This window comes from Maudiozyma barnettii (assembly GCF_903064755.1).
Source record: "Maudiozyma barnettii strain CLIB 1767 genome assembly, contig: KABA2_03, whole genome shotgun sequence".
Taxonomy (NCBI): Eukaryota; Fungi; Ascomycota; class Saccharomycetes; order Saccharomycetales; family Saccharomycetaceae; genus Maudiozyma; species Maudiozyma barnettii.
The window spans coordinates 601,304-626,609 of record NW_024545240.1 but is presented as its reverse complement, the minus strand read 5'-3'; the positions used below and the strand labels follow the sequence as shown (position 1 = coordinate 626,609).

At 32.1% G+C, this 25,306-nt stretch overlaps 11 protein-coding genes across 11 annotated transcripts; 8 read left to right on the top strand and 3 right to left on the bottom strand.

The window, feature by feature from the left end:
• Positions 1-303: 303 nt before the first annotated feature.
• Positions 304-4,221, bottom strand: RAD50 (MRX complex DNA-binding subunit; the record flags this gene model as incomplete). The annotated part of the gene is made up of 1 exon (XM_041549741.1): positions 304-4,221. One exon carries the CDS (start codon positions 4,219-4,221, stop codon positions 304-306), a length of 3,918 nt encoding a protein of 1,305 aa, XP_041405675.1.
• Positions 4,222-5,112: 891 nt separating this feature from the next.
• Positions 5,113-6,930, top strand: NRD1 (Nrd1 complex RNA-binding subunit; the record flags this gene model as incomplete). The annotated part of the gene is made up of 1 exon (XM_041549740.1): positions 5,113-6,930. The coding sequence occupies one exon, from the start codon at positions 5,113-5,115 to the stop codon at positions 6,928-6,930; it is 1,818 nt and encodes a 605-aa protein (XP_041405674.1).
• A 478-nt stretch (positions 6,931-7,408) lies between these two features.
• Positions 7,409-8,188, top strand: MRPL17 (mitochondrial 54S ribosomal protein mL46; the record flags this gene model as incomplete). The annotated part of the gene is made up of 1 exon (XM_041549739.1): positions 7,409-8,188. One exon carries the CDS (start codon positions 7,409-7,411, stop codon positions 8,186-8,188), a length of 780 nt encoding a protein of 259 aa, XP_041405673.1.
• Positions 8,189-8,400: 212 nt separating this feature from the next.
• Positions 8,401-9,726, bottom strand: TEX1 (Tex1p; the record flags this gene model as incomplete). Its single annotated transcript, XM_041549738.1, has 1 exon — positions 8,401-9,726. The coding sequence occupies one exon, from the start codon at positions 9,724-9,726 to the stop codon at positions 8,401-8,403; it is 1,326 nt and encodes a 441-aa protein (XP_041405672.1).
• Positions 9,727-10,200: 474 nt separating this feature from the next.
• On the top strand, positions 10,201-11,268 carry RTC4 (Rtc4p; the record flags this gene model as incomplete). The annotated part of the gene is made up of 1 exon (XM_041549737.1): positions 10,201-11,268. The coding sequence occupies one exon, from the start codon at positions 10,201-10,203 to the stop codon at positions 11,266-11,268; it is 1,068 nt and encodes a 355-aa protein (XP_041405671.1).
• A 600-nt stretch (positions 11,269-11,868) lies between these two features.
• Positions 11,869-12,330, top strand: GIS2 (mRNA-binding translational activator GIS2; the record flags this gene model as incomplete). The annotated part of the gene is made up of 1 exon (XM_041549736.1): positions 11,869-12,330. The coding sequence occupies one exon, from the start codon at positions 11,869-11,871 to the stop codon at positions 12,328-12,330; it is 462 nt and encodes a 153-aa protein (XP_041405670.1).
• Positions 12,331-12,703: 373 nt separating this feature from the next.
• On the bottom strand, positions 12,704-15,169 carry FOL1 (trifunctional dihydropteroate synthetase/dihydrohydroxymethylpterin pyrophosphokinase/dihydroneopterin aldolase FOL1; the record flags this gene model as incomplete). Its single annotated transcript, XM_041549735.1, has 1 exon — positions 12,704-15,169. The coding sequence occupies one exon, from the start codon at positions 15,167-15,169 to the stop codon at positions 12,704-12,706; it is 2,466 nt and encodes an 821-aa protein (XP_041405669.1).
• A 1,245-nt stretch (positions 15,170-16,414) lies between these two features.
• Positions 16,415-20,260, top strand: SIP3 (Sip3p; the record flags this gene model as incomplete). Its single annotated transcript, XM_041549734.1, has 1 exon — positions 16,415-20,260. The coding sequence occupies one exon, from the start codon at positions 16,415-16,417 to the stop codon at positions 20,258-20,260; it is 3,846 nt and encodes a 1,281-aa protein (XP_041405668.1).
• Positions 20,261-21,299: 1,039 nt separating this feature from the next.
• DSL1 (Dsl1p) lies at positions 21,300-23,684 on the top strand (the record flags this gene model as incomplete). The annotated part of the gene is made up of 1 exon (XM_041549733.1): positions 21,300-23,684. One exon carries the CDS (start codon positions 21,300-21,302, stop codon positions 23,682-23,684), a length of 2,385 nt encoding a protein of 794 aa, XP_041405667.1.
• Positions 23,685-24,064: 380 nt separating this feature from the next.
• Positions 24,065-24,289, top strand: ATX1 (copper metallochaperone ATX1; the record flags this gene model as incomplete). Its single annotated transcript, XM_041549732.1, has 1 exon — positions 24,065-24,289. The coding sequence occupies one exon, from the start codon at positions 24,065-24,067 to the stop codon at positions 24,287-24,289; it is 225 nt and encodes a 74-aa protein (XP_041405666.1).
• Positions 24,290-24,742: 453 nt separating this feature from the next.
• On the top strand, positions 24,743-25,234 carry LTO1 (ribosome biosynthesis protein LTO1; the record flags this gene model as incomplete). The annotated part of the gene is made up of 1 exon (XM_041549731.1): positions 24,743-25,234. One exon carries the CDS (start codon positions 24,743-24,745, stop codon positions 25,232-25,234), a length of 492 nt encoding a protein of 163 aa, XP_041405665.1.
• Between the last annotated feature and the right edge of the window lie 72 nt (positions 25,235-25,306).

Sequence of the window (25,306 nt, the reverse complement as noted above, 5' to 3'; positions counted from 1 at the left end):
GATATAGTTGATATAAAGTACGAGAAATATGTCATAGTTCGATATATATTTTGTACGTTATATCATTAGCTTATTGTTTGTTTAGAATATATCGAATTATGCGTTAATTTACATAACCATTATAATAATTCTCAATAGTTTCATTCAGGCCGAGTTGTATAGAAGTTTCAACTTATTGCTCTATTTAACTACATTCACCAATTGTTTATATATTTTATAATTTGTTATAAATATAAGAATTTCATTTGGGTTGAAAAATATTAACTTTAAAAAAAATAAAAAAATTAAAAAAATCATACGATACTAATATTCAGTAACCTTATTAATATCAACCCATTCAATTTGAGATTTTTGTCTATCATCTCTCTTGACTTTAAAGAAATGATCCGTAAAATCAGATGCATTCATATGATTCAAGAATTTCTCATCGTGAGTAATAACAATTAATTGGAAATTCTTTTGATGCCTTCTAAATTGAATAATATTGGATAATGACTTAGCTAAACTTTCAATATTTTCTTCATCCAGGTTAGTGGTTGGTTCATCTAACGCAATCACACCACAATTAATACCAAACGTTTCAGATAAAGCTAAACGAATAATGATAGACGCCAACACTTTTTGACCTGCTGAACACCTCCCTCTCATATCTAACTCCGCATCTTGCTTATACATCACTACACGATAATTGTAACTTTTACCCCTAGTAGTGTTAGTAACCTCGTCCGATCTGATTTTAATTGTATCTATATCTGTCCCACTATAAGTTCGTTTCCATAACTCATCAATAATTCTATTGATATCCTCCATTTTTAATCCATGATATCTCATGATTGCGTTATCTAATGTTTTGGAGTATGTATCAATATCATCTGTGACAAATGTCCGAGTTTGTAACTCTACCCATTCTTTACGATATTTATCATCAATATCCTTATAATCTGAACGCAATTGACGCTTCAGTGATTCAATCTGGTTTTGTAGTTGTTTTATCTCACCCAGTTTTCCTGCATTTTCCGAAGTAAGTTTTTCATATTCGTTTCTTAAACGAGAACTCTCTCTTTGGTATGTTTCTCTTTCAGATTCTGCATTTTGAACATCTAGTTCTCCAATTTGGGAATTAATAACTTCCAATTTTGCGACCATTTTAAGAAGCTCTATATTATCTCTCATGTTCCTTTGCTCATTGCTAGAATCCTTAATTTTTTGTTTCTTTATATTTAACATATCATAAGTTCCATCAATATCTGTTTTGATTGTCATTAGTTCAGCATTTATATCGTTATACTGTTGCACACATTCTGGCAATGCATTAACTCCAGATTTTTCATAATCCAGGATTGCGTTCAATAACTCTGAAAATCTATTTATATCTGTTTCAAACTTGGAAAGGTGAGATCTTTTAAAGTCAAGGTCTTTACTGATAATATTTTTTGTTTCAGCAAGGGAATCCTTTTCCTTTAACTTTTGTTCTTGAAATTTCTGCCATTCTCCTTTTAACCGTATAATATCTCTCTCCAAGTTTACCAAAACTTCTTTGTTTTTCTCAATTTCGGCGGCTAAGGTGTTAGCATTCGATAAGGTTCTTTCAATATCATCTATAATTGAGGTTTTTTCCCTAATATTATCTACCAATTTACTATGTTTCTTGTTTCTTATTTCTCTAGAATCCTGTAAGTTAGCTATTTCAGACCTCAATTGTCTCATTTCATTGTTACTACTACGCTGTTCTGCCTGAAGTTCACTCACAGACTGTACCGAACCGTCTGAATTTTTGTATGCTTCCAATTTGTTGGTTAGTAAGTCAGATTCTTTGCCCAAACGTGAAATTTCTTGCTTGAGATTTATAAATCTTTCCACCAATGGCCGTAGCACACTTTCTGCATGCTCTTTGTCGTTCTTTAGTTTAGTCCCCTCTTCTTCAGCTTTACGTTTACCTTCTTCTAATTCAATGACTTTCTGTTCAATTTCACTCAATTTATCAGAAGCAATAGAATTTGCTTGTTTTAATGATTTTAATTGGACAACATATTTTTCCAAGCTTCTTAATTCCTCAAGAGTCAATTTTTCTTCTTGAACAATTTCCTTTAAAGTAACTTCAAACTTAGCGTCCGTCCTTTGTTTAAGTTCAGACAATACTTTAGATTTAAATTCTGAAGTTTCGAATTTTCGACTACATAAATAACAACAATCTTTTTCTCTAGCAACATCAAGAGCCTTCCTATTGAACTCCAATGTTGTCTGGTGCATTTTCAAATTTTCAAGTGAGGTTTTATAGGATAACTCAGACTCTTCGATTATTTCGTCATAGTCCTCAATCGAACAATTTTCTGGTAATGATTCTTCTATTTGAAGTGTTATTTTTGTAATCGACTGGTTGTTACGGACGATCTCCTCCTGGAAATTATTACGCTGATATTTCGATTCATTGAATGCTTTATCTTTCTCATGGAAATCTTTATTAGAAATAGCTACCTTCTTTTGTAACTCAATGAAAAATTTCTTGAAATCAAGATCAAGATCATCATTAATTACTAAACCCCAATTTTTAAAATTTTCATCTATTTTTAATTTTTCTATTATACTTTGATATATGCTTTGCTTTTCTTTTAAAGATTCTTTGGCAAGACCCAATTTAGCAAAAATTTCTGATTGTTCACTTGTTTTTGTTAACTTGTTCTGAATAATTTCAAATTCCTTTTCCAATGCAATTATTCTATCATTTTTTTCTTTTATTTGAGATGTAATTGTTTCAATAACATCTTCCTTCTCCATTAATATTAGATCAGCATTTAATTTGTCAAGGCTATCTTTTTCATTCAGAAGATCTTCAGAACTGTAACGAATGGTGGGAACTTCTTTACTCAGACTTAATATTTTGGATTCCAGTTTCGTTTTATCAGATACATTATAATCGATTTTTTGTTGTAATACTGTGCTCTTATATGTTATATCATTCAGTCGTGTTTCAAGATGATCAATCTCCTTGTTTGTCTTCTGAGAGAATTCTTTAAGGTCAGTTGTTAAATTAGTTTTTTGTTGTTTTAGATTTGTCATAAAATGATCTAAATTAGTCTCTTCATCATTTAGCTGGTAGATATTAGCCACATCTTTCTTTAGAATTTTGATATCATCTAAATTTTTATGATAAGAATCTTCTTTAGCCTTTAACACCCCTTGGCGTGCAAGTAATTCATTACAAGATGACTGAAGACGAGCCGCTGAATTTTTAGCAGTTTGAATAGTTTCTTCTATACCTTTAATTTCCATTTCCTTTTCAGCTATTGTATTAGAGAAATTCTCCAGTAGATTTTCAATTTCAGACGTTGGGAGATCGATAATTTCTACTGATTGTTTAATTCTATTAATATCATTTTCTGTTATAGATTTCAAAGTCTTTAAATTATCAACTTTTGATAATACTTCCTGGAAATCTTGATTAGATTTAAATAGTTTATCAGATTTTTCTGTCAATATATTTAATTGTTTTTCGATTTCATTTACTTCTTCTTGATACTCACCTATTTTTGCCTCCAATCGATAAACGTTAATCTTTGTTGCCTTTGATCTATCTCTATCAAGTTTCATATGTTCCACTGATTGCTTTAATAATTTAATATCCACCGCCATATCTTTCTTAATCGTTTTTAAATTATCTAACGCTTTAGTAAATTTCATTGCTTGAAAGATTTCATCAAATTTCTTCTTCAGATTTGAAGGTTCACTTAATGGCCATAAACTATCTTCCTGATGACAAAATATAACATATTCTAGGATAGCCTTTGGAACACCCATATATAAAGGAACTTGAGCATCTAATTCGACAGATCTTGTACTTAATGTAGTACGCTCACCCATCTTATTAATTGCGACCAATTGACCTTCCAAAGTCTTGAATGTATTAGTATTCCGTTTAACTAATAATTGAATATTTCTTGTGACGATCATATTCAGACCATTAGCGCTGGTGAATGCTAATTTCACCTGAGCTCTAATATCTTTTTCACCGGTAATCTTAGGATCATGAATAAAGACACCACCTTTACTGTTCGGTGGTAAATCACCTGTAGTAGCATATTTCAAACATTCAATAATGGTAGTCTTACCAGACCCATTCATACCCACAATTAAGGTTAACGGTGTCCCAAATTCAATAGTTTCACGATCATTTGAATCAAAGGATCTGATACCTTGAATTGACAATTTATATACCGAACTCATTACAATTCTAATTAAAAAAAATAAAATGACTTGGTACTTTCAAAACAACAACAACATGTAATCCTTACACTTCAAATAAGAAATCAAAAGGACGTTTATTTAATGCATCTATTCCTTCGTTGTCGAGAATTTAACTGTCCACTTCCTTTGGCGTCTATTAAAATATAGGAAACCTCATCATGTATTAATTCCAAAGGAGGGCAGAAGACAATAAAACCCTAATATTCTAACTTTCTAGGGCTAACAACTCCAAATTGTCCATAACAAGGACAAACAAACAAACAAACAAACAAACAAACATTTCCGCTCTCTGTCCCGTTGGTTCAAAAAAAAGGGAAGAAGAAATTCGACTAAAGCAAAAAAAAAAACATATAAAAGGGACCGTCGGATTGAAGTTTCTTGAAAAAAATAGTAGAACAGCATTCTTCCCTTTTTTTAAAATTGGAAAAGCTATAAATTTAAAACTTATCCGAAGTAATTCATTCATACGAAGTTTAATTGTACATTTTTTTTGGAACAAGATTATTTATTGTTAGTGGTTTTTCTTAGAAGTATCAGTAGATAAATATTTAAGCCTTAATTCAGTTTATTTTACTTATAAGAAGATTAGGAATAGAACACTTACACCTTTTAGCTTTATTTTCTCCCCTTCTCTCTATATTTTCGTTATCTCAGCAGTGTAATATTATAATTGTATTGAACTTAATTGAAAGAAGGTAAAAAAGAAAGTGTAACAAGGAAAACAAATATATTTAAGAAGTAAAACACAAACAAAGCTTTTTATTTTATTTTCTTCATTTATTCATCAAAATCTGATCGTAGAAATTCGCTTCTCTTTGGTATAACATACTTAATAAAGTAAAAAAATAAAATAAACAAAACGAAACCAAAATGAGTACTATTGAAAATTTTGAAGACTTTCAAAATACTTTGAATTCTTTTAAGGACTTAAAGTCCGGTATTTCTGGCTCCCGTATTAAAAAATTAACTAGTTATGCACTTGAACATGTCTCAGATGAAGACCAATTAATGAAGTCAATCATCACATATGCTCATAATTGCAGTAATACCCATAAATTGGGTGCTCTTTATATTATTGATTCCATTGGTAGAATTTATCTGGACGAGGCAAGAGCCAAAGACCAATTCATTAAACCTACCGCACCTGTCGGATCTTATGCTCATGGTGTTTACACCTTGGGCGAAGCTATACAAGAATTATTAGTAGATGGTATTAATAAAAGTGATGACGATTACAAGGAAAAAATACGTATGTTAATCGATATTTGGGATAGATCTGGTCTGTTCCAAAAAGGTTATCTAAATGCTGTTAGAGCTAAATGTTTTAGCATGGAGGCTCCAACAAAACCTGTAAATCAATTGTCATCTACCACTAATGACTCAGGTGAAGAATTACCTGACACTCCAAGGGAAAGAGCTCAATATATCTTGTCTAACATCCAGAAGTACGACACTGCATCATTGCCACAATTCTTTGTACCAAATCTAATTACTTCTACAGATCCAGTAGAAAGACAACATGCATTAGAACAACTTTTAAACGAAATGAATAACAAATTCAACGATATGGAAGGAAAAAATAACGAAGAAAAAAATCTTGATAGTAAAGTTCATGTTCATAGAACCACGGAATATGGTAGTAGACGTGAGAGAGAGAAGCAATCAAAAAGGACAAGATCTAGATCACCAAGAAGAGATGAGCCACAAAGTTACTCATCTCAAAATAATAATAATATGGGTTACGATTCCAATAGTTCAAATTATGGTGGTTTAAGACCTAATCAAAGTTTTGGTGCTAATAACCATCACCTTTATCCCGATGAATCTAACGTGCCGGAAAATCCTCATTATCGTCCAAAACCTATCAGCTATGATAACACCCTCCCACCTGATACGGTTAAAGTATATTCAAGAACTTTGTTCATCGGCGGTGTTCCAATGCATATGAAAGAATGGGATTTAGCTAGTTTAATAAAGCCATTTGCTGAAGTTCAGAGTGTTATTTTGAATCATAGTAGAAAACATGCATTTGTTAAAGTTTATTCAAGACGTGAAGCTGAAAATGCCTTCATGAATTTCAATAAAGATGGTGCTTTAGCATTAAGAACCCGTTGGGGTGTTGGCTTTGGACCAAGAGATTGTTGTGATTATCAAAGTGGTAGTAGTAACATTCCACTTCATAGGTTGACTGACGCTGACAAAAAATGGTCTGTCGAAGCTGAATGGGGTGGTACAGGTGGCCAACCATTAGTTCCAGGTATCGCATTCGAGGAGCCTGATATTGTGGTTGGTGAAGGTATTTCATCAAAGTCCATGTCTCAAAAGATGCCAACTGATACTAATGCGAACGGACCAACTTCTAATAGTATGCAATATAAGGCACCACCACCTCCTCATCAACAACAAAACATGTATGGTAACATGCAACATATGCCACCTCAAGAAATGTATGGTGCTCCTCCACCACCCCCACAATTACAACAAGGTCAAATCGATATGTTTGGCAACAATATGGTTTCTCAACCACCAAATGCATACCCACCACAAATGACATCACCTCCAATTCCTCAGGGTTCCAGCTATCCTATCCAAGAAACTAATCCACCTCCTCAAAACCAAAGTAATGTTGATCCAACTGCTCAATTGAATTCCTTAATGAGCATGATCAATCAACAACAACAACGCTGAACAAATTCAGGGCTCAACAACATTCTTATGTAAAAAATAAATAAATAGATATAGATATATATATATATATATATAAACCGAAGAAGAAATAGTAATCATCGTTAGTTAATTATATTCAGAACTTCTAGTTAGATCTAGTCAGCTTTCGTGGTGCTTTAACGAACTGAACAAACTTTATTTTTTAATAATTACCCGGTATACCTCAGAATCTTTTTTCTTGCGTTGTAATGTGTTTTAGTTTTGGTAAATTCATTTCTTTCGGAGAGCGTGAAGCCAGAAAACTTAAAGGTTGATTAAACAATTTTGAGTTACCTTCACTACCCTAACAAAGGGAATTTCGTAGAATTTGAGAGTCTGTTAAAAGAAGATAACTTAGCGACAAACCTTTATTAGTTTCTCTATATATAATCAGTGCAAGATATATTTTCTGAAATATATACGATTATCCCAGACACTATCACATATATAGATCGCCAGGATGAGTGCTCCAGCTAAGGCTACATTTAGAAAAGCTGTGCCAATAAGGGCAAACCTTATATTATCAAGAATCCCATTAGTGGTACCTGAACAAACTAAAATAGAGCAACAATATCATGACTACCAGAACCAATTAGAAAGAAGAATGATGTGGACATTTCCAGCCTATCATTACTTTAAAAAAGGTACTCTTTCTGAGCATAAATTTTTGAGTGTTCAAAAGAAGCCTATTATTAAGAACCCAGATGTCTGGTATCCAAAGGGTGTCCCTGATATTCAGCATGGTAGAGAGAGAAGTAAAGCTCAAGAAGTTATTCTACCGCAGAATGAGGGAGGGGAAGGGTCAAACATTACTAGACCTGTTGAGAAGAATCCTATAATAACTACCGCAGATGAATCTGGCGATAAATCTAGTTTAGAGAGACGATTGAGAAACACACTATATCTTTTGGTTAACTACAAGAAAACTGGTTGGAATTTCCCAAAGTTTGAGATGAAAGATGGCGCATCACTTGATACAGTTGCAGAAAATGGACTAAGAACGATAGGTGGTGACAATATAAACACATGGACCGTGTCAAAAAAACCTGCTGGGGTGATAAAGAGTGAAGATGGCTCTTGTGATTTTTTTATTAAGTCTCATATATTGGCTGGTAAATTTAATATTGCCAATGACTCGAAAAACGATATAACAGAATATGCCTGGTTAACGAAGAAAGAAATAGCAGAGAAACTAAACAAGGACCAATTCCAACTAACTGAGTATTTGTTAACTAAATAGATATCATGTTTATGACTATTGAAAAATTAAGAAACAAAATATTCACAGTTTCAAGGGAGATAATAAACACCCCATTACAAGTATGTATATATTCATTTCTGAAACCTTTGGTTATTCTTTGCAGAGGTTTTATCAATCTTTTTAGAAGAAACATGTAAATATAACATAAATAATGAATAGTACAAATATTACATGCAAATATTATATACGGCTTAGTCATTGCTGTATCTTGTACCTCTAGGTATTTCGCCATGCCTTCTAGTGTTGGTATGTCTATCTCTACTTTTTATAACTTTTCTATTGGTAGGTCCACGACTTGGTGGAGTACTCTTCGTTGTGTTCGAAGTAGATTTACCATTACGAACTACATGCAGATTATTCTCATATTTTGCTTTCCAATATTTTAATTCATCATCGGAACTTGCTATATAATTTTGTAAAGTATCCCCTTTACTAGACAGAACATACCATGATCTATTTGGATGAAATTTAACAATTGCATCTGAACGTAAAAACTCAACAGTTCTTTGTTCTATCATTTTAAAAGTATTTGTATCATAAAAGAATATGTTATCATCGCCTGTGCAAATGGCCAAAACTTTCCCTAGATTATTAACATCTAATGAAACCACTGCTGCATTCAAATCTGTGATAACATGAATACAAGAAAGATTAATTGTATCCCAAACCGAACATGTACCGTCAGCACTACCTGCAACAACAAACCTACCGCAAGGGTCCATTTTCAAATTATTGATAGAACTTCTATGAGCATCAATTTCGAAGACCAAGTCAAAGTCTAGGACGTCATTATTTTGTTTAATTTGTAAGATGATAATTTTACCATCTTTCAGTCCCAGAAATATATGAGACCCAGAGTTATTCCATGAAATAGATGTTATTGAACTTTGAAATCCTAACTTTTCCCATAAATTATATGTAAGATCTAGTGAATATTCATTTCTGACATTAAATAAGTATAGCAGTTCTTGTTTGGTTGTACCTAAAAGCCATTTACCAGTAGGGTCATATAAACATTGGTTAATTTTAGTTTTAAAACTTTTTATAAATAATGTTTTTAGTTTAACAATCGTTTTTTTAGAAGCGTCATGATTCCAAATTAATATTTCATTAGAATTGGAAGCAGCAGCCAATTGGTTGGTTTCTTGAGGATTCCAACTTAAATCAGTCGCTACTCTTTCAGAATTAACACAGTCGCGAACATATGTATATTGAATCTCTCGAGAGAGTCTACCACTTCCAGAAGGAAAGTTCCAAATATTCAAAGACCCATCAACTCTACTATAGGCAAAATAATTCCCAGAATGATGGAATTTCAATGTAATTATTTCGTTTGGACTAATAGGTGGGGCAAAACGAGATTTAGAGTGGGTTAATACGTGAGTATATCTCTCATCTTCAATATTTTCTATGTTTTTTTTTTCTTGGGTCTCTAAAAGGAAGGCTTTCGTAATATCTTCAGAGAGTTCAACGGTCATAGAACGTTTCTCTAAGAATTTTATTTGGTCTTCACTCATTATTTTTGTATGGATTTCTTATATCTTGTCTTTTTATTCAACGCAATGCTAAGAAAAGAGTGAAAAGTGCTGTGCTTGTTATTTGTATAATCAATTGAATGATCTTATTTGAATTCGAATATAATTTTAGAACTTACTAACGTTATTTGATTCTACCTACTGGTTCTAATATATATATATTCGAATCGTACCATTGATTCTTTGCAAGAAAATATGATATCTAGAAAAAAATAGTAATTTATTCTATATTCGCTTAATTGCTGGCAAGATGAAAAAGTTATATAGCTTCAATGACTGCGATGAGCACAAAGTACCGTTTGAATATAAAAGTTACTGAAGCATATATATTATCTGTTAATCATTAAATCGGAAAGGAAATATTCAATTGTGAAATTGACACAGAAAGGTCTAGGATTATTTTTTGTTTCCAGAATACTATTCCAAACAAATATCGTAACTAGAACGTGAAAGACGATGACTCCCGGGGAACCAAGGAAATTGAACTTTAAAGCATACCTTCAAAGAAATGATAGTAAGCTGAAAGCTATGAAGAGAGGTGGTCGTCAATCTCCAAAGGCCTCAAAGAAAATCAAAACGACAACGGATGATGGTAATAGAGTTACTTCAGATAATGAAGTATCTAGTGGATTTTCAAGTGATGACGATCACTTGGGGAATCAATTAACTAGTAAAATATCTATGGATTTCTTGAACACACCTTTGGTCAATAAACTTGAAAAGAAAGAGGTGACAGTAACAAAGAAACCCCAAGAATGTCCCTTTAAAATTAAAGAACGAACAATGAATGATAGTAATATAGTATTGATTGAAAGTGTTCCAGATATACCGATATTCAAACATGAGTCGCCAATCAAGAAAGCTGGACTTAATCTTGATAGTGATGAGAGTAGTGATGATGACAGTGGTGACAAAGATGTATATTCTTTAGCCCAAACTGTAAAAAGAAATAGGAAATCTATTAAGAAACTAAACAAAAGACTCTCATTTAGTAATTCACCGCAAAGTATACAAAAGTTGAAGACCCATTTTACAGAAAAATATAACTTACCACCAGTAATATCGTTGAAGGATATTAATGAAAGAAGTAAACCGTTCTTGGGGATTGCTTTAGATATACTTAATGGGGACCTTCAATCAGGTTATTATTCAAAGGCAAAACAAATATCTAACGAATCAACAAATTCAATACTTTCTACTACAGAAATGAGAAGATTGGATCTCACTTTTTTCTTTGCTGGATATTATGGTCTAATGAGACAATATATTGTTGGACAGATAATCGCTACCGAATATAAATCTAACTTTACAAGAAACAAGTCCCCTGTATTAAGATGGTGGGGTGTCGAAGACTTTTGTAGATACGTCCTGGCACCAGAAGTATTGACAGCATTATGCATGTCCGAGATGAATATAAAACCCAAGGAAGACGAATATGAAGAAGACGTGAAGGAAAGAGTATTTGAACTGTTTCAAAAGACAAAAGAATTCGGTTTACAGGTTGCCGATGTTGAACTAGATTGAATCAATTAATGTAGTAAGAAGAAGGATCAATATTGACTCCCCTTGCATTAACCCACACTAGTTGTAAATACGCTTCAGAATAAACGGATACATATAACTAAAATGATAGAACTAATTATAGCATACCTTCGTTATCACTTGAGTCAAGATTCAGTATACTTTTGACCAATGTAATATCTTCCCCACATCGTACAACACGATGCATCACGATACATCACCAGCCACGAACCAGTTCAATTATGGTCGAAAAAGAATCCTCTCGATATGAAATAAATTTTTCGCCGTCATTTTCTTTCTCACGCTGAAGAAATAACTTTGAACAACAGAGAAGGAAAAAGTGAAAATTTAATATTCCAATAAGCAACTGGTGGCAATGCTTGGATGAGGGAAACTAACAGAGAACTGAGAGCACTGGTGTAAACCGTTGTATGTAACGCTCTGTGTTACGGTCCACTATCAGGAACGAACGATGAATATGCATTTTTAACAGCAATTAAAGAATAATTAAACTTGTATTGTACTGTTTGTAAATATATATATATATATTAACTAACTATTACATTCTGTTCAAATACAACCCAAAACAGATTATATAAGAAGATGTCTCAAAAAGCTTGTTACGTGTGTGGTAAACTTGGCCACCTTGCTGAAAACTGTGAATCCGAAAGACTATGTTACAATTGTGGTAAGCCAGGTCATCTACAAACTGAATGTACCGAACCAAAGAGTCTAGATAACAAACAATGTTACAACTGTGGTGAAACCGGTCATGTCAAAAGTGAATGTACCGTTCAACGTTGTTACAACTGTAACGGAACTGGTCACATTTCCAAGGACTGTCCAGAACCAAGAAAGCCAAGAGAAGGTGGTAGAGGTGGTAACTCTAAAATGACTTGTTACAAGTGTGGTGGTCCAAACCATATGGCTAGAGATTGTAGAGGTTCTGAGTCCAAGTGTTACAAGTGTGGTGAATCTGGTCATTTGGCTAAGGATTGTTCCAACGAAGCTTTGTGTTACAACTGTAACCAAACTGGTCACATCTCCAAGGACTGTCCAAACTAAATTAAATAGTTTGAAATGATTAATTGTAAATAGATATATTCAAAGTCTCAATTTTTTATTTTATTTTATTTTCTAATACTATGTTATTTCCTTATTGCTTTTCATATGTCTCTTTATTTATATGTTGTTTAGAAAGTATCTATCTAATAGAGAGACATTCTGAAGTTTTTTAAAATGTAATATTTCACAAATGTATTTATTAAGATGGATTAAACTAACATGTTAGAAGTTAATTACTGATTATCGTTCTTTTCTTCATTTATGTGTTATCTTTCCTTATTGTACATATATAGATATATGTATATTTTTATATGTAATTTAAAGAGTTTTTATCGAGTATTTTTCTGGAGTTTTCTGATATATTCAACTTTTTCTATATACGTTTATATATAGTATCAGCAAGAATCGCAGATTTGCTACATTCCTTGGCATTGTGCACCCTAATGATATCCGTACCATAACCAATACTTACAGCAACTAAAGAACCTGTAGCGAAGTCTCTATCAATTGGATTCTCATCTTGAGTTATTGTACCAATAAATTTTTTACGGGATGGTCCCAACAACACTGGAAGATTCCTAAAATTCACATACAAAGCTGATTTATCATTATAAACAGAATAATTTTTCAGCAATGGCAATTGTTTAATGACATCTATATTTTCTTTCAAATTTTTAGCAAATCCAAGACCTGGGTCTAAAATTATTTGCCAACGTTGTATGCCAGCTTCTAAGGCCTTGGAGTATCGTTCACTCATCTCATATCCAATGATCCTGGTTAGATTCATATATTTATTTGAAGCATCGCATTCATTGTTATCAATGTAATCAATACTGTTTGGTGGAATATATTCATCTTTCGTGTTATATTGGGCGTTTTGAGTCATTGATGAAATATCACCACGAATATGAGAAAGTACATAAGCGACATTAGGGTGTTTAGCCACAGTATTAAACATTTCATTATCAAAACTTCCTCCAGATATATCATTAATTATATTCACACCAGCCTTGATTGCTTTCTCAGCAACTATGGAACGATACGTATCAATAGATAATATGATTTTGTCCTGAGGTAAATCTTTGGAATCTCTTATCAATTCAATCAATGGGATGGTACGCTTGAGTTCTTCCTCTTCTGTAGCTTGCTTAGAATTTGGTCTAGTAGAACAGCCACCGATATCGATAATGACATTTTCATAATGTTTCAACACATCATCACATATGTCTTTGACTTTTGATAATTGACCTTCTATATCGGCATAATTTCGAGAACCATCAGAAAAGGAATCTGGAGTCGTATTCATGATTGCCATAACATAAGTTGGAGAAACTGTAACACGATTATCTGTCTGTGTAAGTTCAGCACGTTTCAAGACACTCTTAAATTTTAGAAATCTATCTATCTTCGATTGTTTGGCACTATTATTCAAGGGAATGACTTTCCATAATACATCTTCGGGTTTGTTTAAATCGTATATCTGTTGTAAGTGGTCAACTAATGGTTCGATAGTCAATGGATGAGTTACATTAGGAGGTAGTAATTCGCATAGGGGTTCTAATACAAACGTTCTTTCTAACATCCGTGGATGAGGTATAACTAAATCAGTGGCATTGATCTGCACAGCATTACCTTCTGCATCGTAATATAATATGATATCTAGATCAATGGATCTTGGGCCATTCTCAAAATCTTTCGTTCTCTTTAATTCCAGGTATTCTATTTTCTTACAAAGTTTCAATAGATCAGCAGGTGTTAAACTTGTCGACACCTCGATACAACCATTTAAAAATTGATCTTGTTCTGTGAAGTACATAGGTTCACTTTCAAACACAGATGATACAGCAGTGAACTTAATTCCCGGTGCATTTTTCAACAATTCCAAGGCCTGTCTAATATAATCCATTCTATTCCCTATATTTGATCCAAATGCTAAATATGCTTTTGCCCAATTTCCATTGTTAATTGTTTGAATGTCTACATTTTCCTTATTCTGTGAATTGTTATATAATAACGTCTCTCCCCTTGTGTTATTATGTAATATATCAATCGGTTCTAGTATTTTCAATTGTTCTGCACTACGTACACAGCTCACACCAACACCTTCCGTATCAGTTATTGCACTCAATTTAGTCACTTTAACAGCGATATCTATTAATTCGGAATGGGACATAATTATATCTGTCTCCATAGTTTGATGTATTACTTTTGCAACTGATTCGATCAACGCTTCTACTGTTTTAAAATCGGATTGTTCGACATATGTTACAACGTCATCAATAATTGGTCGAATATTCAATGATTGTTCTGCATTAAGAGTTTTATTCTTGATCGATAGATCTAATGAAACTTTTTGACGTTGTAATCTTTCAAAATTGAAAATACCAATGATGGCAAATAATTCCAAGTTTCTAATATTCAATATCTCTACATTATTACTCTGTATAACACTTTCAATGTTCTTTGTTCTTAAATGACAATCTTCATTTTTTAATGTCACTTTCATTGAATCAATACTTTGTTGATATTTCTCACTAATAAAGTTAAAGATGGATTTAGATAATGTGTCAATGTGACCCCAATTCTTCTTTGAGTCAACATGATTTGTAATGTCTCTACATAATACAGCATAATTTAATGAATATTTTAAATCATCTGTAGCAGAACATTTAGCGAAATCAGTATTGATCGTCAGCGATATTTTACAATGTTGAGGTGCGACTCTAGTCCATAGATCAGGTCCACAAATTGTCTGTAATGCCAGATTATTGATATGAATCTGATCCATTCCCATATTACTCTTAGCAGCCATGCTGGTCAGTAGTCGTTTCACTATCATAGATATAATGGAACGTAGTAAAGTGACAATAAGAAAAAAGCAACTAGAAGATAATAGTTTAATATATATATGTGATGTAATGTAATGCAATTATGAAAATTTCAGATGCATAATTATTCTTTACTCTGATTGACAGATTATATAAGTATAAATCTGTTATGTAATAATAATATGTTACTCTGTTTGTGTATAATTTTTCACTGAAAGTCATCGCAAGGCCCATCATTTCCCGTACATGTTTCTTAATATATGGTGTTGTGCAATATTTCCGTTGCCCGATGAGTTTGCTGTATGTTTTTTTACACAGTTTTTAGTACTTATGGCAAGCTGTAAGTAATCAATCTCAATGTATACGGGAGAAGTTCACGTACTTTGAGGTAACTCAAATACCAAGATGTGCAGATTGAATTATATCCTTAACTGATTTTATATCCGCGGACATAGTGTCATGTTTACTAGTCCGTTGAGCCAATAGATGATAATATTGCAGTTATAAGAAATATTTCATTTCAGTTCAGAGACGTCGTAATTATATAATATATGATAATATTCTCGTATTTGAATCAATTGTATGATAGAGAATTTCTTAAATCTTTATGAATCATCAAGAGACCTAACACAATAAGCTTCAAATACTTAGTGCTCCATAGCACTAATCATAAATGTAAATAATATAATGCAGTAATTGCGTTACATCTAAACTTAGTACATCTTTTCCCTGTATATATGGTTGCTATGCTTCACTTTGGCTGAAAATTTACCAAAAAATTGTTTCGAATTTCGCAGATTTGTTAATATTTGAAAGAAAAATTCAAACGTACCGCGGGCTCTCGGGTTAGGATCTATCTGTATCTAGGCTTAACAAGTCTAACAAATATATAATATTAGGTAAATAAAAGTAAATACTATAATGGATCGATGATGACATAACAAATACCCATTTGGAAAATACGTAGAAAAGGGTATTATATAACTTTTTTAGTCTTTTGATATATTAAATATTTGAATTGTTTTAAAAAGATTTGTGTCGTATCTCTATAACCTTTAAGCAGCTATTGGTTTCCTTTCAGTTGTTCGTTTTATTTAATACCCTCCCCCCCCCTATAGAACCATTGATTTTGGCTTACTTTTAATAAGAAAAGTATCATATATTTTAACTAATTGACTTTTTTTTTTTTGCTAATTGTAGTGACACCAATTGCTCGTCACAATTTTATTATTAGTAATTGAATAACCTAGCCAAATATGGTTCATAGCGTTGATGATGAGGTTAGTCGAAAAAGACAGCTCAAATTGATCTCGGTATCATTCAAAGAAGCATCCCTAGATTCCCCATCATTTCGTGCATCTGTCAACTTCTTTCAAACTAGAATAGAGATCTTTGAAGACAGATTACAAAAGACAATGGATTTTTTTGATCATAAGTATAGAGCATCTTTTGAAGATTTTCAAAGAACGAAAGAAATTATGATGTCTCAATTGTTCCCATCTCCAGTTATGCTAAGTAATGGTATGGTAGCTAATCAATCAATTACACCTGCTTTGATAGCTGATTTTAACAAGGATTACAAAGCATTCTCTGATAAATTAATGAAAATCATGATAAGCGAAGGTAATACACATTCAGTGGCATTATTAGATTTCATGACAGATGCTATGGAACCTTATAAGAATTCTAGAAAGACATTTGAATATTATCAAAGTAAATATGACGAAATGACAGAAAATTATCTAGCTATTAAAGTCTCAAATACAAACTTGGAACCAAATGTAATCAAACGAGAGGCTATACAACTGTTTGAAGTTAGAAAAAGTTATTTAGTGGCATCTTTAGACCTTGTTGAATCAATGTCATACTTAAAATTAAGTTTTGATAAATATTTGGCAGACTCAATGGCTATTCTGAGGACTAATAATATGTTTCGATTTAAGGAATCAGGTAGATCAATAGATTTATGTCCTCAAGTTGATGATTATTTTGAAGATTATTTATGTTGGGTAGAAAATGCATTAGCTGCAGCAAAAACTTTAGAACCAGATATTCATCATGCAAAAAAATTGATCTATGAATATGCAATTCATCAAATACAACCATCGCAAAACTTGGATGATTATAATGTGAAGAGTATTAATTCTGTAACCTTAACTCCAAAAATACCAACTACACCATTAAAATCACAAGAAAAGAATGGATGGCTATTTATGAAAACTACAGTGGGGAAACCACCTAGAACCATATGGGTACGTAGATGGTGTTTCTTACAGAATGGTGTGTTTGGGATGTTTTTATTAGCCCCCTCGAAGATATATGTGGAAGAGACAGATAAATTTGGTATTTGTTTAACCTCAACAAGATATGATATGGAAGAAGATAGGAAATTTTGTTTTGAATTGAAAGTTTTTAATGGGAGTTCCACAAAGACGAATTCTAATACATCATACAAGACTTTATCTGTTGTCCTTCAAGCTGATAGTCTAAAAGAACTGAAATCATGGTTAAATGCATTCAGTTTGGGAAGGAAATATATTGATACTCTAGAAGAGGGAACTAATGAACATGAATTGGCTTTTAAAAGGTTTTCACCTAGATTCTTCGAGTTTGCTTCTAGTACAACAACCTCAGTCGATCAATTGATTACGACATTTGATAATACAACAAAATCATTGCTTTCTAATCTTAATGGAGCTTTCTCTGAATATGAGAACTTAACATTGGGTGATGATAAACCTTATGAATTTCATATGGATATTACACCTATTGCAACCAAGATGTCTCAATTAGCTATTCTTTCGAATTATTGTTCTAATGGTAGTTGGTTCCCTAACGCCATCCTAGCTAATATTTGGGGTTCAACTAATTGGACTGAATATGCATTGTTTAATAATGCAAATCAGGATTCCATGAATGATTCAGGATTACCGAAGTCATTAACCATGGGCTCTCCTGTGAAATATCCACATTATTTTACTAAAGAGATGAGGGTCACAGATCTTCAATTTAAAAGTGTCTTTTTCGCTGTGAATAGTCAATCCGTATGCAAAAATGAGCAATACGCCTTATTTAAGTTTAATTCATTTTGGTATCCAAACTCAAAACAAAGATTCTCGGCTATATGTTATGTGACTGTAGATTATGTGTTTGCATATATGAATACCATGGGCTTTATATGTTTGGTAAGATTAGATTTTGAGAAAATCGTATCAATTGAAATTGATAAGAGCAGTCCTAATCGGTTGATTGTTTATAATGCCAATGGTTTACAATATAAAATACACGTTGTATTTGATGATTGTAGAGCAGTGGCTGCGAAATTGCAAACATTGGTAGTAAATAATGCCGAAAAATCGATTAAATCACAGGAGGCACTCTTGACCAAATTCAAGGACATTGATGCAGAATATCAAGAGAAACATGTACTAGATAATGTTATTAAAGAGCAGAAAAAAATCGATGACATGTTGAATGCTGATCTATCCCAAGCTATGGACAAAGAAAAACAAAAACAATTACAAAAAGAAACAGAACATGGTGAAACTGAAATGGCTAGTCGTCTGGTCAATAATTCATCCTTTTGGAGTATGGGTGAATCTGCTGAAAAGATCCTAGAACGTAGAAAAGCAATTCAAACATCATACAGTGTAATGTATAGACATGATTATGATATTCCTAGCAAAGGTTTGATGCATATTTTGTTTGGTGATCAATCTAATGCTTTCCCAAGATGTCTTTTCCTTGCATATAACAACTCTAAAATGGAAAGTAATACGTATTGGAACAAAGAGACGTCTGCTAATGGAGATGTTTCATTGGTTCGTAAGATTAGTTTCCAGTTAAACACAACACATAACATATTTAATGGAAAGATGGGTCTTAAAGAAAAGAATTCTGATCATGTGGTATCTTTAAGGCAAAGGATTGTTAAGATGGTAGAAAATAAATATTATGAAGTGGATCAGGAACCTATATTTATTAAATTACCATTCTGTCATCCTCTAAGAATTAAAATGAAGATAATTATTTTGGAACAATATGATCCTGAGAATCATGTCGCAAGTAAATTGCAAATGCCAACTGCCGGGTCTATGTTGAATTTATTCTACAAAGTCGATTATATTGATTCAGAGACAGAAAGTATAGTAACTAAGATCAATCCATTAGAAAAATTGTTAAAACATTGGACCATAACATTTACTGCTACTGAATTTATGTTATTTAGAAGAATCATTAGATATTATTTAGAAAGGATTGGTAAGCATGGTAAGATAATAAAGACAATTAAGTTATGTGGGTTATTAGGCATTACAAAAGATTCGATAATGGAAGAGAAAGAATCGCCTGCCAATGGATTAAATTTTAATGGGAAAGATGAATCTCATGATAATATAACAAGTAAATTTGGTACAGTCAATGAAAAAGAAATCGCAGATCATAATATGGTAAATTATTCATTGTTTATATTGGTTAGAGTTTTCATTAAGATTATATTTTACCGTTGTGCAAACCTTTTATTATTATTAATAAGATTTGTATTTGGGATGGTGATTGTTACATGTAGAGCTTTCTCTAATATTAATAGAATCCTATTAGGTATATTGCTATTATCCATTATTACAAACTTATTTTTAAGTGGGAGATCTACTGTATCTTATTGGACAGTCAAGAGGGCAGAAAGGACATTTCAAAATTTCGCAGAGAAAAATAATAATAATAAAGAAGCAACTAAACCGACAAGTAAGGCCATTTCCATCAATGACTTGGATATTTTAACAAGTAACCTAGCCACTGAGCTAGATAATCCTGTTTATTTGAAATTTAACGAGGATATATCCTCGAAGGATCATTCCTTCCAAGAGACAAGAACAGACCTTGCTGTAAGAAGAAATCAACTTCTAGTAGAATTAAAGATATTACAAAGTATGGAAAGAGAGGTCGTACAAGGAAATTATAGAGAATTCCTATTGAAGGAATTGGACAGTTGTAATGTCGCCAAGCATGAACTACCTGGCGTATTTGAAAATGACACTAACTTACAAGAGTATTGTATATCCTGTTCTTCTGAGTTGGAAAGATTAACACAATTACTTCTATAATAACCTGTTGAACTAAACACTGTTTATAAAAATGCATACCTATATATAAATATATAGAGACAGATATATATTTCTGTGACAAATTCGAGTTGTAATTGATTTATTTCCTATGATGGGTATCTAGTTCAGAGTTACTTTGGAAACCCTAACTAATCTTTTTCAATAACACTTACAGTTTCGTATCTCGTTGTACAGAGAATTGTCTGAAGCGATATGCCAGCAAAATGAAAAATTTTCGCGGTTTCCAAAAGACAAAAACAATTTTTCAGTTTTTTTGATATAAAAAGCAGAGAAAGTTGGTTATTCTTTTATGATATTGGCAATACTTCTTCATGTTCTGTTTTCTGTAATATTGTCTCAATGTAGCAGTCCATTGAGACAATAATATGTATGTGGATATTCATATATATATTCGTCGGCTCTTAGTTCGGACCGCCTTTTGCAATTTTTGTTAGTGTGTATTGCACATGTAAGACTACATGTGAATATTTCTGCAAAGCTTGCAGTAATGGAAGTCATTGTGGAAAGCATAATATGTTTATGATGATAATTTTCTCAGCTCACTCAGATTATAATGATCGATAACTTTTCGTTTTCCAACATTCATCAAATAACTGATTCAACATTTATGCTTTTCTATTTGACTTTCATTGTTTCCCTTGAAGTAATTTTTTTTCCATTGAGGCTAATCTAATTAAATGCAGTAATCAGTATTTATGTAGTTCCGTTTATATATATTTAAAAGATGTTTTAGAATTAGATGTAGACATCTGAAGAACTAATTTTCATTCAGTTTATGTGTTCAGTTTAAGTTTATTCTTTCTACTGTTATATTGAACAGTTTATGTCTGCCTTCTTTTTTTTTGTATGGGAAAACTGTTTTACTGAAAAACTAACAAGTTAAAATCTGTTCAATCGCTTATTATTGATATATATATCAAAGGTGATCAAATAAAGAATACATTTATTCCTATAGTAAAATATATATGAAGACATATTTGTATAAATAAATAAACAGTAGCCTACGTCGCATCATCTTATGATATATTCAAATATTATTGAAGAGGATCGAATTATAGCCTCAATAGCTAATGACCCCATCTTTACAAAGGACGATATTGACACGAATTCATCGAATTTGGATGTCAACCATATTCTAGAGACAGAATCGCAATTATGTTCACAATTACATGATTTGAAAAATTTAAAAGTTTTATCGTCATTGATCAAAGAGTTTAATACCAACCTTGATCTACTAGAATTGGAAAACTGTTACTATTCTCTACAAAATTTAAGAAAAAAACTTAATGAAAATAATGAAGTTTTTATTAAACAAAGTTTCCATTTCCAAAAATCGGTAGTTACGTACGTGGATTCATTACACGTAGAGTTTGTCAATACTATATATGATATATTTGATAAAGGATTTTGGACTGTTACAGATGACAGCATTAGATTTAGATCAAAAATTGAATGGGGGAATGATCACTTCTTATTACAACATAATACTTTACTAGACTTTCTAAAACAGTTGTTCTACCCAGGTGATACCTTGGATCCCCATCTCTGGATTATTGATGATATGGAATTTGGTAATGCTAGGGATACCGTTCAAACTAAGATTGTAGACATGCTTAAAAATTACATTCTTTTGAATTCTGTGATAAATTTAATAAAAGATAAGATATTTTCTAAGAATACATTAATTAAGTACAATGAAGAAGAGGACACCATTAAGTTTATCGTTTCGGAACCGAAGCCAACAGTTTCGATGTTATTGGACTGTTTCCAAGCTTTGGGTGATTTCTCTTTAAATACGGTTCCACAAAGTTCACTACCTGTATTATTAAAAAGCATAGGAAATGTGTTGGGAAATGAACTATCTAAATGTGTAAAAAGTAACGCAGGCGAAATTATTGGTCATAATAATAAGGATTTAAAGGGGCGTGTTTCCAATATAAATGACTTATATGATACATTATCTTCTAAATCAAATGAGGCTTGGAGTTATCATTCACAAACAATTAAAGATTTATTGCAGGATAGGCAACTTTATATTAATTTATTAGTTGATGAAATTTACAACAGAGCAGTAAACGACATAAGAGCAACATTCGATGATAAAGACGATAAATGGAAAACTACTTCGAAAGTGCAATTATTGTCACATATTAATAATCAAACAAAGGAAGCATCATTATCTTCCAGTTTACCAATCGAAGAAAATAATGAGGATAATGATTGGAATTGGGATGCAGATGCTAAGTCTGATCACGAAAACATCGTTGAAGAAACGCCAAAGGTTGACACTGAAGATAATGAAGATGATATTGCCGATGCCTGGAATGACGAGATAGATATTGATATGGATTTACAAAGTCCGAAGAAATTTACAAATAAGTCAACAATAGAATCTCCCAAAAAGCAAACTGAGAAGGAAGTACATGAAGATGATGGTTGGGATGAAGCGTGGGATATTGGTGAAGAGGACGATGATGATGACCAAGTCGGCAGTGAAAATGTCATTGCTAAGAGGGATCATAATAATTCAAGCACAGAGGTGAAAAATCATGTTACAGAATCCGATAATACTAATATTTCGTCATCAGATTTGATCGATGTGACACAACTTCCAACAATATATTTGGATATTGCTAAACACTTTCGCTGTGAATGCCAAAGTTTAGAAGATGATCTGACTGGTAACCCATATTTAAACTATAAAACTAGTTTACTGCAAACTACCTTCTTCGCTATGGCGGTAGCTCATTGTACTGACGAATGGTGGAAATTTTATATTGATATGAGAGAGATATGGCAAAAAGATAACACTAACTATAGAATTCAAGAGCTTGCTCAAAGATATCTTGAGAGTAACCGATTATTAAGACAAAAAAGAGTTTGGAAATTAGTACAAGATCAATTATTAGAATTTCATGAAAGAGAGAATGTACCATCATGGAAAATGACCTTAGAAGATTTACTGCCATTTGTTCATAAAGAAATAATAACACCATTATCAAACATTAGGGGTAAGGAATCGGAAGTTGAATTATTACGCTTTTTAGATTTCTTATACAATAGCTCTATAACAAGTGTGATACTTAAGTGGGAGGTAATCTCTGAAAAGAATTCAGAAAATCTAGGAAGATTAATCTCTTTGATTTCGGGTAATAGTGAAATTGAATCATTAAATGGTTCACCACAGTATAGAGAATATAGGGCCAAATTTGAAATGGTGGGTAGATTTTTACCGCTTCATCTAAATGAAATTATGGATATGTTCTACAATGGTGATTTTTACTTATTTAGTACTGAGGAGATCATTCAATGGGTTAAACTACTCTTTGCTGATACGCCTATTAGAAAGGATGCTATTACTGACATTTATGAGATTAGGCAAGCTGCTCTGGATGATAAGTGAAGTCCAATTATGCATAAAATATCGAAATATATATAATTTATTATATAATTATTTTTATTGTTTAGTGTATTATTTCTCAGAATCAATCAACATTTGACAAGCGCTTCCCTCCAGAAGAGAAATCAAACCTAAGCCTGTAAAAAAAGTTCAATTAATTTTTGCTCACAAAGAAAAATAACCGCAGCAACCATAATTAAAAGGGGACATATCGAAAGAGCACCCTGAAATTTGGTGAATGACATATTTCTGTTTTTGAACAAACATACACCTACATATATACATAATTACCTTACTTAAGATATTCTTCAAGTAGTGATAATAATTGCTTCATTTAAAGTTTCTTAAAAACGAAAATCTCAATTCTACAAACACTGAAATATATGTCAAACTCCGCGCAACATTACCAATTTGAAGTTGTTATGACCTGCTCTGGCTGTTCCAATGCAGTTCAAAAGGCCCTCAGTAGATTAGAACCAGATGTTTCTAACATTAATATCTCATTAGAGAAGCAAACTGTAGATATCGATTCGGTTCTTCCATATGATGTGGTGCTCGAGAAGATCAAGAAGACGGGTAAAGAAGTTAAATCAGGAAAAACCATATAATGTAACTTCATACCAGGAGGAAGAAATCTCGCTGCAAACTTTATATGGTTTGAACTTTATAGTTGATACACTATAAATTTCCTCTCAATTTTAAAGTAAATAACCGCTAATAAATTCAAAAGTTCTAAATATTCTCAAACCAATGATATATCGTATATAAAAATATCTATACTTTCGAAAGTTTTTACAATACTTTGAAATTACTCTGTTAATTTGAATATTTTGTTTAACTAGATTCAAATTTGTTGTATTCGTTTTTGTTCAAAGTGAGTTAAAATGGCTTAATAAAAATCTCATAGTAATTTGTTTTGCTTAATAAGCCGAAATATTTATTCGATGAGCTCCCTCAATGAAAAAGTCCAGGAAACGTAGATCTATAGATTAACTAATATAACGAAAGACTACATACAGTAAACCAATACAACAATAATACAACTACTACATTAGTGGACAATGGATGAATTTGATGAGTTATTAAATTTGGAGGAAGAATTTTATAAAGAAGGTTATGCTGAAGGCCAAAATGAAAATTTGAAGAATAACTTCCTGGAAGGGAAACAATTTGGTTTACAGGTTGGATTCCAAAGATATGTTTTATTGGGCCAAATGATTGGTATATGCGATGTATTAGATTCTTTTGATTTAAACAGTTCTGCATTAAGTAAAAATGTTCAAAGTATTCGTACACTTATCAGCCAAGTTGAAATGACCAACGATGATGAAAATGTAGAAGAATTAGGTAAGATTATGATAAAGCTCAAAAATAGATTCAGAACCATTATGATTACTTTCCAAAGAATAATGAAAAAGGAAAAAAGAGAACCATTTACATTTGAAGTAATTGAAGAAATATCAAGAATCGTTGCAGGTGAAGTGCAAGGTTTTGTTGAAGACGAAGATGTCACGGAAGCAAAGACAACTCAAGATCAAGCTCAAGCATGGTAGACCAATCAAGTCATTAATAGCATTTTTTGTACTAGTCGAAGTAGTATTAACAAAAACAACAACCGTTTATCC